Below are 12,956 nucleotides of genomic sequence, written 5' to 3' on the forward strand. Positions count from 1 at the left end.
ACTAATATTCATTTAATAAGTATTTGGGCTTTGAAAATTATGATAGTGGGCCTTTGTTGCTGTTGGACTTCAAATAATAAAAAATTAAAAGGAAATGGTCCAAATAGAGCCATCAATCGAGGTCAGATCTCACTAGTCGAGGCCTCGGTCCTCACCTCGCTCATTGCCACTGCCCACTCGCCAGTCTCCTCCAACCCTCTGTCGGTCTGCCTCTCTGACCTGTCGACTACTCGAGTCCTCGACATCCTCCAGTGGTCCAGCCCTCTGCCATTTAGCCGACGCATCCTGTAATCCTGTTATGTGAGTATATCTACTATCTATCTATCTCTATCCATTCAAGATTAGTGAGTTGAATTTAGAAATTTGTAATTGTAATTCGATATTGGGAAAGACTTCAAGAGTATTTGTATTAGGAAACATGGAATCCTATTTGCATAGAACTATTAACTATTGCTAGGTTTTGGCATAGAACTATAAACTTCAAGAGTATTTGTATTAGGAAATATAAGATTGGACCGAGTCGAGGAACGGGTCTTGAGTCGGGGACCAGGGACCAAGGTTTGACTATATTTTAACCATGGACAGGATGTTAATCCCCATACCCGCAGGAGACCAGAGCTGTTACTAAAAACCTGGGCCAGGGTCGGGGATTACAAAACCCGCCCCGTTGCCATGCCTAATATGGGGGGAGGGATCGATACATGAATGTAATAGCAAGACAATAATAAGAAGACTTATAGTAATAGGCATCTACCAATTTGCCGATTAGATCGTGTATCCTTGACTATTCAATTGACATTTTCTCATTTCATTCAAGACCGACCATAAGTGTTGATACCCCACCAGCATTATGTTTATCCTTATGATTAGACCAACATGAAATTTTTTATGAACTACTTCATATTCTTAAATCAATTCTAGTTACGAACCTAAAGATCAATTTGCCATTTAATACGAGATAAACACCAATCATAATTAACGACTAGACACCAATAATTTAAGCTAGATCGATTACACAAACCCATCATACAAATCAATTAATCTGGTGGTTAATAGAAGTATTACTTGCTAACAAAACAAAACTAGGAGCAACCAAAGGACATTTGACCTAGCAGTATTTGAGCTTCTTGCCTCCTAGGAGATCAGGGGTTCGAACTTCATCAATGGTAAGTCAAATAGAAAGTCAACAAGTTACGTTACATAATCAATTTTTAGGAATAAATAGCTTTAATAACGGGCCTAACGATATAACATTTTTTTTGGTGATTTTTGAATTTATATTACACCTATGATCACTTTTTATTACAATATTTGTCAATTTGGACGTTGTTGACGTTAAAGTGACCAAAATGGAAATACTGAAAAGCCAATGAGGAAGAAACTGTAAATTCCAGAAGTTTGGTGTACAAAATGAAAAAAAAGAAATCAGCTTGGGAAAAACTTGGAGGGCACTTCACACGGAGTGACATCATCACCAAAACCCTCGATAACCCTCTGCATTAAAGTCCTCTCTTCTTCATCGCTCTCCGCTCCTTCGCCGCCACGCCGTTGGAAGTTCCCTTGTAAACACACTCTGAATCCTTGATAAAGGTACACATATGTTAAATTTGTGTTGATATATTTGTTTGATTTTGAAAACCTAAAACCCTTTCAGTATCTACTTTTTCAACATTTGTATAATGTATGTTTGTGTGTGAATTGTTATCAAAGTTTGGGATGAATTGACTCCATTTCTGCAGTTCTGGATTACGGTTTTTTTTTTCCTTCTAGTTGTTCGATTCGAGATTCTGGCATATGAGTTCGGGATCAGTTAGAATTGAAGATCTATTACGAATTATTATTTACATTGGTCGTGCAAGTTCTTATGTGTTTTGTAATCTGGAAATGGTCCTTATAGTTGTAAATGCTCGTGGAGAGCATGTTATCTCATAATTGGTTGTGGGTTTGTGCTTATCTCTTACAAAGGATCGGATCACTTTTGATTTAGAGGTTAAACCTATTGCATTTCCGATTGAAATATGCAATAAGTTTTTTTGCTTGGCAAGTTAAACAACAGATAGTTTTCAGTTATAGCATTTGACATCAAGTGTAATGTACTTATTGGTTTACTTTTTTGAAATTTAACTTATCTGAATTGGTTTTAAGGTTGAAATGTGGTTTTTGACCGCAACTGTTGAATAAAACCTATTCTCTCTGAAAGATATCGTAAATTGTATGTGACTATGTGGCCTATGTAATCTGAAATGTGTCGTCACTCAGCCTATGAGACATTTAAAGGCATTTGCAGACCCAAATTTCTGTTAGTTTTGTTATACTTCTTATCACAATTTCTATTTCATGAAATGATATATTGTTGTATATGGGGACTTGAATGGCAGGGAAGATGAATCTCAACAACGTGAAGGTACCCAGGATGCCTGATGGCCGTGCAGCTTCTGCATTGATAAAGTTTGGGGCCGTTATTGGTCTTGGATTGTATGCAGCTGGTAACAGTTTGTACAATGTTGAGGGAGGGCATCGTGCAATTGTCTTCAATCGTATTGTTGGTGTCAAAGACAAGGTTAATTTTCATTTATTTTTATTGCATTTTTACTTTTGAATGCTTTCACACTCAACAAAGGTATCATGACCTGATAATTTAGGTTATTGTATATGTCTTGTGTAGCGACTTAAATAATTCTGTAAGCCTTGATAGGGATGAAACCTTATCCTTAATTGGATATTATTGCTCTAATGTTTCTATGTCTATATCTTTGCTAGTTTGACTACGACATTGACAAATGTCAAATGCAACCTTTTTATTTAGTCTCTCAGGTGACTACTAGTTTAATCTTATAAGGAATAGGTGAGCACATGGATTCAAGATGGTTGGTGCAATCTCTGTTTTTGTTTTCATTTCTAGAGTTTTGATATTATAAATTTCCTATTACTTGAATCTCTGAAGGAACGATTATTATAAGATGATCTTTGTGAATTATATCACCTGTTTGAGACTTAAAGGGTTGCATTGGATGCTTTCGAGTAACCCAAGCTTGCAAATGTATTGTTTCCTATCTCTACATGGACTTAAATGAGCTGAGGTTGAGCCTGTTATAGTCAGTATACTAGTTTTTAAATACTAGTGTAAAATTATACACATGGTATATTTGTTAACATTCGATCCAAGTTAGGCCGAATCATTTATCCCACTGTCCACCAAGTTTGTAAGTCATGTTCAAGTTTTGCTGTTCAAATATCTTGTTTATATCCCTCACACGCTATGCAAGCTTGGGGTTCCTCAAAAATATTTTTGAGTTGAAAGCAAGATTCGATGATTCAAACTTGGGCCTAGCTTTTCTTGATCAATTTCACAGCAGATGCACATGAAGATCCTTATTATATCTGCACTGTGAAGTAGTGGACTTATACACGCACACATATATATAATTTATATGGAACTTAGGTCTATATTTGTGTGTAACTTGCAAATACATGATAAAATTCACCAGGCTAGCAAATTGTAGAAAATGGAATAGGGAGTGTCTTACTGAACTCATACAACATAACCCATTTTTGCAATATAATACAATTCATGGCCTTTGGCCATAAACAAACCTGTTTGTGTGAAATAACAAGGCGAAACAGATATAGCCGGATTGTTTTTGAATGGGTTCTTATGATGGAAACAATATCCTTACTTGAGATAATGTTTGTATACTACAGAACATTCTTTTGTGGAAGCCTTGTGCATATATACATTCTCGTAATGGAGGCTCTGTCGAAGAAGGTTTACTGTTGTAATTGACAGGAATGTATGTCTAATAGCAGTATTGCATTATCGGTGTATCGGAACCTTCAACTATTTTGAAACTTGCCTCTTCAAGTAAGGCATATAATTATATTGAGTTGACGGTAAATTTCAACTGAATGGTGTCCATAATTTTCTATTAGTCACTGATTGTTGAGGTGAAAGTAGCTCTACAGTTCAAAAACCTTATGTTCTAAAGGATGCGCATATGAACATTTGTACCCTTTCAACCAGGATTTACACAAATTCTGCAATTCATCTAACACTCATCTACTTACGGGTTATGAGATGATAAATCATTTGGCTCAAACTAAAACTTTTAAAATGCATCCAGAATGTAAGAGATAAGCAGTCCTTGCCAGTTGCCATGACAGTTGGTTTGCTTTATATGGACCCATATGTCATGGGCTGGAACAATTTCTTGAGCGGTAAGGCTTTGTATAAATGTCACTTTTTTGACCTGACATGGTTGAAGCTATATGCATTGGTGTTGTTGCATTAGCGAGAAGGAAAAGAACTTGAAGTGGCAATATGGCTCTTCCTTTGTGATCTGGAGTCATATGTTCAAAACAGATTCCTTCAGGGAAAGGCTATGTATGTTTGACCCTACCTCACTGTAATGTGGGTGGCCTTGTCCAGGAGGCTGTCCCTTATCAGAAATAATACATAGAACAAAATGGTAACCTATATATCCTGGGAAGATATCTATCTTAATGTAACTATATAAACAGCTAATGGTATCAGAGTAGATTGAATGCTTAAAAAAATCTAATAAAAGATCAAACACAAGAAGAAACAAGCAAAATTTTATCTCTCAATGCGACAGTATAGAATTAGATTGGGTGGATTAACAAGGCCTTTCTAACACTGGATTTTAATTAAGATTCCTTGTTTATATTCGTGCAAAAGTAATGAAGCTTGCCTGCCTATGCATAAAGCACTTAAAAGGCTATTTTGCTGCACTTGTGACAAAACTTGTGTAATGCTTTGGGAGTTTGGGTTTACTAATTGACTATTCCTTGAGTTTCTTATCAACTCTTTTTTATAACATCGATGCTAAAAGATCTTTCTACCAATGAATATTATTCGACAGCATTCAATAATGAGAAGGTGGTACCAAGTATTAGTGTATTACCTGTCTGATTTTATCATATGAACATTCCAAATCTTTTGAATCAAGGTGTAAGTGCCTATAGTAGACAGTACAATAGATATAAAGTTTTTTCTTAAGTTTTCAATATGTTTAACATGTCCTGTTTCAAGAAAATGATAAACAGCACCTTTTTGTATTGTTGTATGCTTGCATCCCATTTGTGCTAAATCCTTGCATGTTCAATAAATAGGTTTACCCAGAAGGGACACACATCATGATCCCATGGTTTGAGAGGCCAGTTATCTATGATGTTCGTGCTCGACCCCATCTAGTAGAAAGCACTTCCGGCAGCCGTGATCTACAAATGGTATCTATCTCCAAATTTTTTATTAATCAATTCCTGTGTGTGTGTTTATTTGTATTTGTGCCTTTAAAGAATCATGCATATACACATGTGAGTGTATCTTTATATTGTTCAATTTCTTGTTGCAAAATTTTACTTAATATTGGTTGGTTCCAGTTTTCATCATCTGGCAAGGCATGCAATTCTTCACAATATTGATATATTTCCAGTAGGCCTTGGGATTCCCTTTTGTTTTGTTTTGTTTTGTTTTTGGCTCTTGATTGGAGGTACTAGATAAGGTCTGAACCAGGAAATGGAGAAACTTATACCACTTGGCTATCACCTTGGTCTCAACAACCCTGGCTATTGCTTGACATGGGGGACTATGTATGCTATACCAAGTGTGGTGGTACCCTGGTTTCCAATCAAAATGAACTCAAAACAATCAGTCCACCGTTACTGGATATTATTCTTCTTTTATCTTTTGGACCTATTTTTCTTTCTTTGTTTGAACTTCAGTACATTCAGGCTTGTATGTAGATTGCTATATGAAGCCTTTTGGAGATCTATAATGTGTCAATTTTTTTGGTGACCGCTGAGGATGACTTTTATATTATTGGTTGATTGCAGTGTAATAGTTCCATTATTTACCATTCAGTGGTTTACATGCTTCTGGTTCTCTATGGCATATTCGCAACTAATATGAGTGCCCAGTGGTTTGCTTAGCCATGATTTTGGATGCTTGGCATTTTTAGTTCCATTTATTTGTTCTTAAGTCATTTTACTATCACCTGTACTAGTTGGTGGTATTATCTGGTTAGGGATTCTGGCAATAATTGTTGGGTTTACCTGTAGCTGTAATATGTACATGTACAACACCAATTATTAAGATGAGGTGTTGTGGATTAGATTTCATGATGCATTTGGATTAGCAACCCCACCAAAAAGAGGATAAGTATATAATATTGGGTTGTGTGATATCTGTTGGTTATTGATGCTCAGACTGCACTTTAAGCCAATCAGATGTCTTTTTTTGCAATTATTTTTATTTGATAATTATACTTTCTCCTTAACCACTTCTGATACATGCAATCATGTATAAGAACATATCAAAATTAATCTCTTTGGTTGTCCCAACTCTCAAGGAAGATCCTCTGTGGTTTTAGGAAGTTTTTTAGGAGGATATATCATCTTCTGTCTATTTATAGGTGCATTGAAACAGTGTTGTCTTGTTATGTTGACTTCCTGAATTCTGTGATGCAGGTGAAAATAGGTCTTCGAGTTCTTACTCGTCCTGTTGCTGACGAACTACCTGCGGTTTATCGAACTCTAGGTGAGAACTACAATGAGAGAGTCCTGCCTTCAATTATTCATGAAACTTTGAAAGCTGTTGTTGCACAGTATAATGCTAGCCAGCTTATTACCCAGAGAGAGGTATGTAGCAATCCCTGTTTCAACTTACTATAATGGTATTCAACTGTTTTGTCTTTCTGAACTTCCATTTCATTGATATACAAACCTTTATCCCATTCTGATGGTTTCAACCTTTCATTTCTAAAAGAAAGGGCAAACCTTGATACAAATGAACTGTATGTTTTGGTGACCTGAACTGGTGACATTAGGGAGTAAGCTTGTCAGTTACTTGAAGCTTGTGCCTTATTCATCAAAATCTCTATTTTCTATCGACAAATTGACATCCCTATGGTTAATCTTGATAAAATCGAATGAATAATTGCTAAATAAGAAGTTCTGAGAAGTCTAGAGACTCTGCAAAATTGGTGGCTAATGAAAACTTTGTTAAGTAATATGTATGAAACATCTTAGTAACATAAACTAGTTTAAATGAAGTGTGTTTGATAACTTGAACGATACATGTTGAATAACGTTGTTAAATCACAATGTAACAATTATGAAGCTAACCATTAGTTGTGTAACTATGATATGAACCCAAAGTTTTCAGATGTTGGTATTTGTAGCATTGTGAGGATAATACTTATTTGCAATTGCTATATGAAGTTATGAACATGGAAATACTTGTTACAAGTTACAACAATAAAACATGAAAGGTACATACTTGATGGAGGAAAGGGAAACAAAAATTTGGGTTCAAATAGAACAGAAGACAGAAATTTAATGATATGAAGAAATAATAAAATAAATAGATAAATTAATGATATGAAGAAATAATAAAATAAATAGATAAATTAAGTAATAGAAGAAACGAAAAATAAAGAAGAAATAGAACAAGAGTAGTGTCGGTATAGATAAAGAGAAAAATGAAGATGAAAAGATATAAAATAAAAGAAAGCAAAGGGAAAGGGATTACTTTGTGCTCAAGATGAAAAATGATGTTTTGGTCAAAATTTAAAAGAAACTTGTTCTTAATAGTCGAGACTTAAAACGTATGTATGAATCACCAAGAGAAACTAAATTGTCAGAATTCATTCACATGGAAAACAAAAGAAAGATATTTGAGTGAATACATGGTTGAATCATTCACCAGCTCATTAAGAACCAGATAAATAGGGGCTTTGTTTATCATGGTGATGCTAACTAATATGATAATGAAGTAAGAGCATATGTTGTCATGAATTTGATAGGTCCATCATAAAAATCACTACAGTGACCACATCTAAAAAAGTATAAAGTGACTATAAGGACATTTAAAAAAGACGGTGCATTTTTCTTTTTGGAAATGAATCTGTCTGTACGTATACAGCGATCCATGCCATGCGGCATGGACCGGCCAGCTGCAGTTTTTTTGGGGTGGGCTCAGTTTTTTGTACCGAGTGAGGTTCTAAACCTTGACTGCTGTGGGTGCCCTAACGAAGGCTTGATTTTTCCTGTTTTCTTATAGAGAACGTGTTTTGTAGGCTGTGAGTAGGGAAATACGGAAAATACTGACAGAAAGGGCTGCCAATTTCAACATCGCACTGGATGACGTATCCATCACGACTCTTACTTTTGGGAGGGAGTTTACTGCTGCAATTGAAGCAAAACAAGTGGCTGCACAGGAAGCCGAGAGGGCCAAGTTTGTCGTAGAAAAGGCTGAGCAAGACAAGCGAAGTGCCATCATCAGAGCACAGGTCACACTCTTTCCCTAAATCCTCAAAACTGCAAATATTGAAATTGTTCAATTAGGGAGGGTGCATTTGACACGTGGAACCGGATAAAACAAAAACTTGTCCCACGTTTGGTGGGACGTTAGACTGAGACTGGACATACTGACTGGGACAAAAATTAAATAGGTGAAACACAAATCTGTGAGATGGGACATAATTTGTAAATTACTTAATTACCTATGTCAAATTAAAACTCTAAAGAATTGTCACCCATGATCCACCTACCTCATTCTTGCTCGTATAGTCCTGTTTGCATACCAAACACACTCTTGGAGAACAGTTACTCAGAAATCTAATGATACCATTGAGAATAAAAACAATTTAGATGCATGATGGGCGGCTCAAACCAGTTCTCGTTGCAAACTAGTCATCGTTCCTCAAAAACACAAACCATAATTTATCTAAATTTGCCAATTCTTGTAAGCAGTGGTGTTTTTTTGGTATTTTCATCCGAAATATGGTTTACTTTTGAATGGATAACCAATTACAGCAAGGGATTGTTTGGTTGTTTTCCATGCTGTATACCTAAACGCTACCTGGTAAGTACTTAACGGTAAAATTCAACATTATCGCTTACTTACCGGGTAAGATTTTAGTTTACCAAAACGACATGTATGTAACAATTTACCCGGTAAATGCTAGCCATGGTTAGAGTCGTCGCCATCACTTACCGGGTAAGACTCTTGGTCCTTGATTTCGCTTTTACCGCGTAAGATTCTTTGTCCTTATCATATTCATCTGGTAAGGAAATGTGACTTGGTAAGCGCTTAACCGAGTAAGCATTTGGTAAACGGACCCTACGCATGTATGGATAAAGTTATTTGTATGGATTGGGAAGGTTTTGTTTGGGAGGGGTTTTTGGTAGATGGAAAAAACTTGTTTTTACTTTGGAAGGGGTAGATTTGGAAGAAACTTGGCTTTCTGCATAAAGCTTCTCCCTGAAAACTTACTGAATAAGCCCAAATAGTTATGTATAGCTGACTGGATAAAATTTTAGTTTCATTAAGCACGTTAAGCTACTAACAGACATACCCTTCAAACTAGATCCACCTTGTCCAAACAACTAACTTCAGAAAGGAAACATTGTCATTAAAACAGGAGATACCCAAGATGGCAGTTATTCAAAAAAAATTATATTTTGCTGATTTCTGATTTTTAATTTTTAGAAGAAATATTTGTATTTTTTTAACCACCTCCTTAATCACATCCGTTGGATCATCTCAATCCAACGGTTTGGATGAGTTCTTCGGTTCTCTTCCCCTCGTTCCCATATATATATATATATATATACATATATATAGTCACACACACACGTTCGGTATATTTCTCCATAGAAAAATGGTAGCTATCTAAATATATAGGTGGTGATAGTAGAACTAATACAGATCTATGTCTATGACTTTGTAAAGTCAAGTTTGACTTTGTAAAGTCAAAGGTGGAGTATTGGCATTTTGGTTGGTGAACAACTAACACATGATTTTGTGGTTGTATTAATTAACATAACAGGGAGAGGCGAAAAGTGCCCAACTGATTGGTCAAGCAATTTCCAACAATCCGGCGTTCATAACACTCAGGAAAATCGAAGCTGCTCGAGAAATTGCGGCAACGATGGCGAATTCATCAAACAAAGTCCTGTTGAATGCTGATAATCTGTTGCTGAATCTTCAGGAAATGAGCCTGGAAAAGAAATAGAATCTCGTAATGAAAAACTATCACAATGACCCTGCGTTTCGTGGTCGTTTTCTGAAAAAAAACCTGTTTGGGAAACTGAGAAACCGTTGTTGTGGAGACGGTACTAAAAAACATGTTCTTCGATAAAAACATGATATGTTTCTTATTTTAAGAGCATGTTCAATAGATTCTTAATAATTTGTTTAGAGTGGAGAAACTAAAATCATATCCAACTTCAAATGATTTTTTTCATCAATTTGGTATTACAACACGACGATTATATTATTAGAAATATTCATTATAATTAATAAAAGAGTAAATTATATTTTGATGGTATTTGGTTTTCGCAAATTTCGAATTTGGTCCATAAAATAAACTATTTATACCAAGAGAGTAAGGGGCCGTTTACCGAACACTTACCTGATAAGTTCTTACTGGTAAAATTTAATATTACTATTTACTTACCGGGTAAGATTTTAGTTCACTAAAACGATATCGTATGTAACAATACCTGGTAAGTGCTTACCATAGTAAAAGTCATCGTTCTCACTTACAGGATAAGGCTCTTGGTCTTTGTCTCGTTCTTATCGGGTAAGATTCTTGGTTTTTATCATATTCATCCAGTGAGGTAACGTGACTTGGTAAGTGCTTACCCGGGTAAACGTTTGATAAACGGCCCCTAAGAGTCTTTAACTTTCCCATTTCATGACATTCAAGATCCTTCAAATTAATACCGTTAAAATAAAATCTGTTAACTTTTTATATACCCTTCATGTGAGGGGCAAAATTGTCTTTTTTTTTTGACGTAAAATCATTTTTTTTTCTTCTAAATTTAAAGAATTCTATTTATCTCTTCTTTTTTCTAGTTTTAAAAAAAGTTAAGAAAAATTTGTTGGAATAAAAAATTAACCTAAAATCTATATTTTAAAAAATGTGTTGTTGGGAGATGGTGTAGACATGGTGCACAAGGGTGACTCGCATCATGGTTTCACATGTTTGACACTCATAAAGAGTGTGTGACGAGGGTTTTTGGGTTTGTTAAAAAGTTTGGATTTTTTTTTCTTTTTTTTATTAACCTAGATATCCAACCCGTTATATAAGCCGACTAATTTCAGAATAACCATTTGCTTTGCAGGTAACTCGGAGTCACCGCATTTAAATCTTTGTGGTCACAAGAGGATTTTTATTTCTTTTTCGATTTGAACCTAAGACCCTTTTTTTGTATTAACCTGGATATCCAACCCGCTATGCAAGCCGACTAATCTCAGGGCGACCATCTGCTTTGCAGATAGCCCGGAGCCACCTGAACCTCCATGACCACAATGAGATTTTTATTCCTCCTTGGATTTGAACCTGAGACCTCCTGGTACTTTTGAACTTTGGAGCCAAGCTCAAACCAATCAGGCACTACCCTTGTAGTTACCTGAGACCTTTTTACAGAGGAAGGGGAAATGGATAAAAAGCGAGGAAAATCTCATAATCTCGAGCTTTTTTATGAGGAAAAGAAAAGAAAAAGAAAGAAAAATATGATTTTCTTTCTATAAATCTCCTCCCAAATATAGGAGGAAAGGGAAAATTTTAACACAATTAAAAAATATTTATAAAGTTATACATTTATCCATCAATTACAATCCTATATAAAATAAATAAGGATGTGACTGCAAAATCTTTTCGAACTGTTATAAAGAGGGAAGGCGCGCTACAACTAACATAACAGCCTCTTCCTTGCCCCCCTAAGAATCCAAAGGTCACCTTTGGATGTTGTTGTGACGCTTTGGTTATGAAGGTTTTGTAAAATCGAGATCTTTCTTTTTCCAATCTCTCGTATTCAAAAACATGTAATTTTATGTTCTTTTTTATTTCTCTTTCTTTTATTTCATTTCGCTCTTAAAAACACTCTTTAATTTTTTTTTTCTATTTTTTTGCGGTTTTTTTTTTCATTCACTTTCTTTTCGTTCTAAAAAATACCTTTAAATTTTTTTGGTTCGCCATTGGTTGAAGAGAAATGAAGAGATGTTGTACGTTAAGTGTAGGTGCTCGTTGGAGACGGTGACGTGGTAGTAGAGCTCGCCGAAGATGGTGATATGGTGGTGCGGTGCAGTAAGGAGATTGTAAAACCCAAAATTTCGAGGAATAAAATAAGGCATCTTTATTATTATTTCTATTTTATTTATGAATATATATATATATATATATATATATATATGTGTGTGTGTGTGTGTTAAATAAAAGTTAGAAATTTGAAATAAATCAAATTTGTTTACGACTGACGTTGAAGGCTCCAATTTGAGGGGGAGCCTGCTGCCAACTAGGGAGAAGCAGCAGAGGATCAGGCAGTGCCTGGTCCATAAGAGGAAACTGTGACCTGCATGGTTGCAGGCTGTAGAAGAGAGCAGTTCCCAGCCCAAAACTCGGGATTCTGCCGATTTGGTCAACTAATAGGCTAAATCGTGTGAGTATAAATTGAGGGCACCAGGTTAAGGTCGTTATTCTTTTGGGAGAAGAAGGGAATCGTTGAGCTTGAAAGAGAGAAGCTGGAGTTCAAACCAGCAAGAAACCCCCTGCTTCCCGTCGTTTAGAGGTAAACGCTCGACCCAATTTATGATTTAAACGATGTTTAGTTGTGACTTTGGCCCTGTATAGAACCCTAGAATGTGTTTTAGGGTTCGATTTCAAGGATTAGATTTCTTTTGTTAAACACGTTGTATCGCATCCTGCTTAGAAGCCACCTTAGAGAATGTTACACAGAAGCTCTGCATAAGAGCTCTGTATCAAGTATGTTAGACAGAAGCTCTGCATGAGAGCTTTGTGTCATGCTAGCCAGAAGCTCTGCATGAGAGCTTCGTATCAAGTTATGTTATAGTGAAACTCTACATGAGAGCTCTGTATCAAGTTGTGTTAGACAGAAGCTCTGGAGGAGGGACCACAGAGGGGCTCTGG

The 12,956-nt window shown here is 35.8% G+C and overlaps 1 protein-coding gene across 2 annotated transcripts; it reads left to right on the top strand.

Moving 5' to 3' along the window:
- Positions 1-1,479: 1,479 nt before the first annotated feature.
- On the top strand, positions 1,480-10,272 carry LOC112525408 (prohibitin-1, mitochondrial). 2 transcript variants are annotated; one of them, XM_025135532.1, is made up of 6 exons: positions 1,480-1,590; positions 2,379-2,560; positions 5,131-5,247; positions 6,487-6,657; positions 8,097-8,309; positions 9,852-10,272. In XM_025135532.1, exons 2-6 carry the CDS (start codon positions 2,384-2,386, stop codon positions 10,035-10,037), a joined length of 864 nt encoding a protein of 287 aa, XP_024991300.1. In that variant the 5' UTR covers positions 1,480-1,590; positions 2,379-2,383; the 3' UTR covers positions 10,038-10,272. The 2 variants fall into 2 exon arrangements, with proteins under 2 accessions (XP_024991300.1, XP_024991299.1); XM_025135531.1 differs by lacking the exon at positions 1,480-1,590 and having other exon boundaries at positions 2,372-2,560.
- Positions 10,273-12,956: the final 2,684 nt, after the last annotated feature.

Source organism: Cynara cardunculus (assembly GCF_001531365.2).
Source record: "Cynara cardunculus var. scolymus isolate 2C chromosome LG 13, CcrdV1, whole genome shotgun sequence".
NCBI classification, from domain to species: domain Eukaryota; kingdom Viridiplantae; phylum Streptophyta; class Magnoliopsida; order Asterales; family Asteraceae; genus Cynara; species Cynara cardunculus.

Coding starts and splice junctions, on each gene's coding strand:
- LOC112525408 (XM_025135531.1), top strand. CDS start 2,372: ATGGCAGGGAAGATGAATCTCAACAACGTGAAGGTACCCAGGATGCCT. Junction 2,561..5,130: donor TTGTTGGTGTCAAAGACAAG/GTTAATTTTCAT, acceptor TTCAATAAATAG/GTTTACCCAGAAGGGACACA. Junction 6,658..8,096: donor AGCTTATTACCCAGAGAGAG/GTATGTAGCAAT, acceptor CGTGTTTTGTAG/GCTGTGAGTAGGGAAATACG.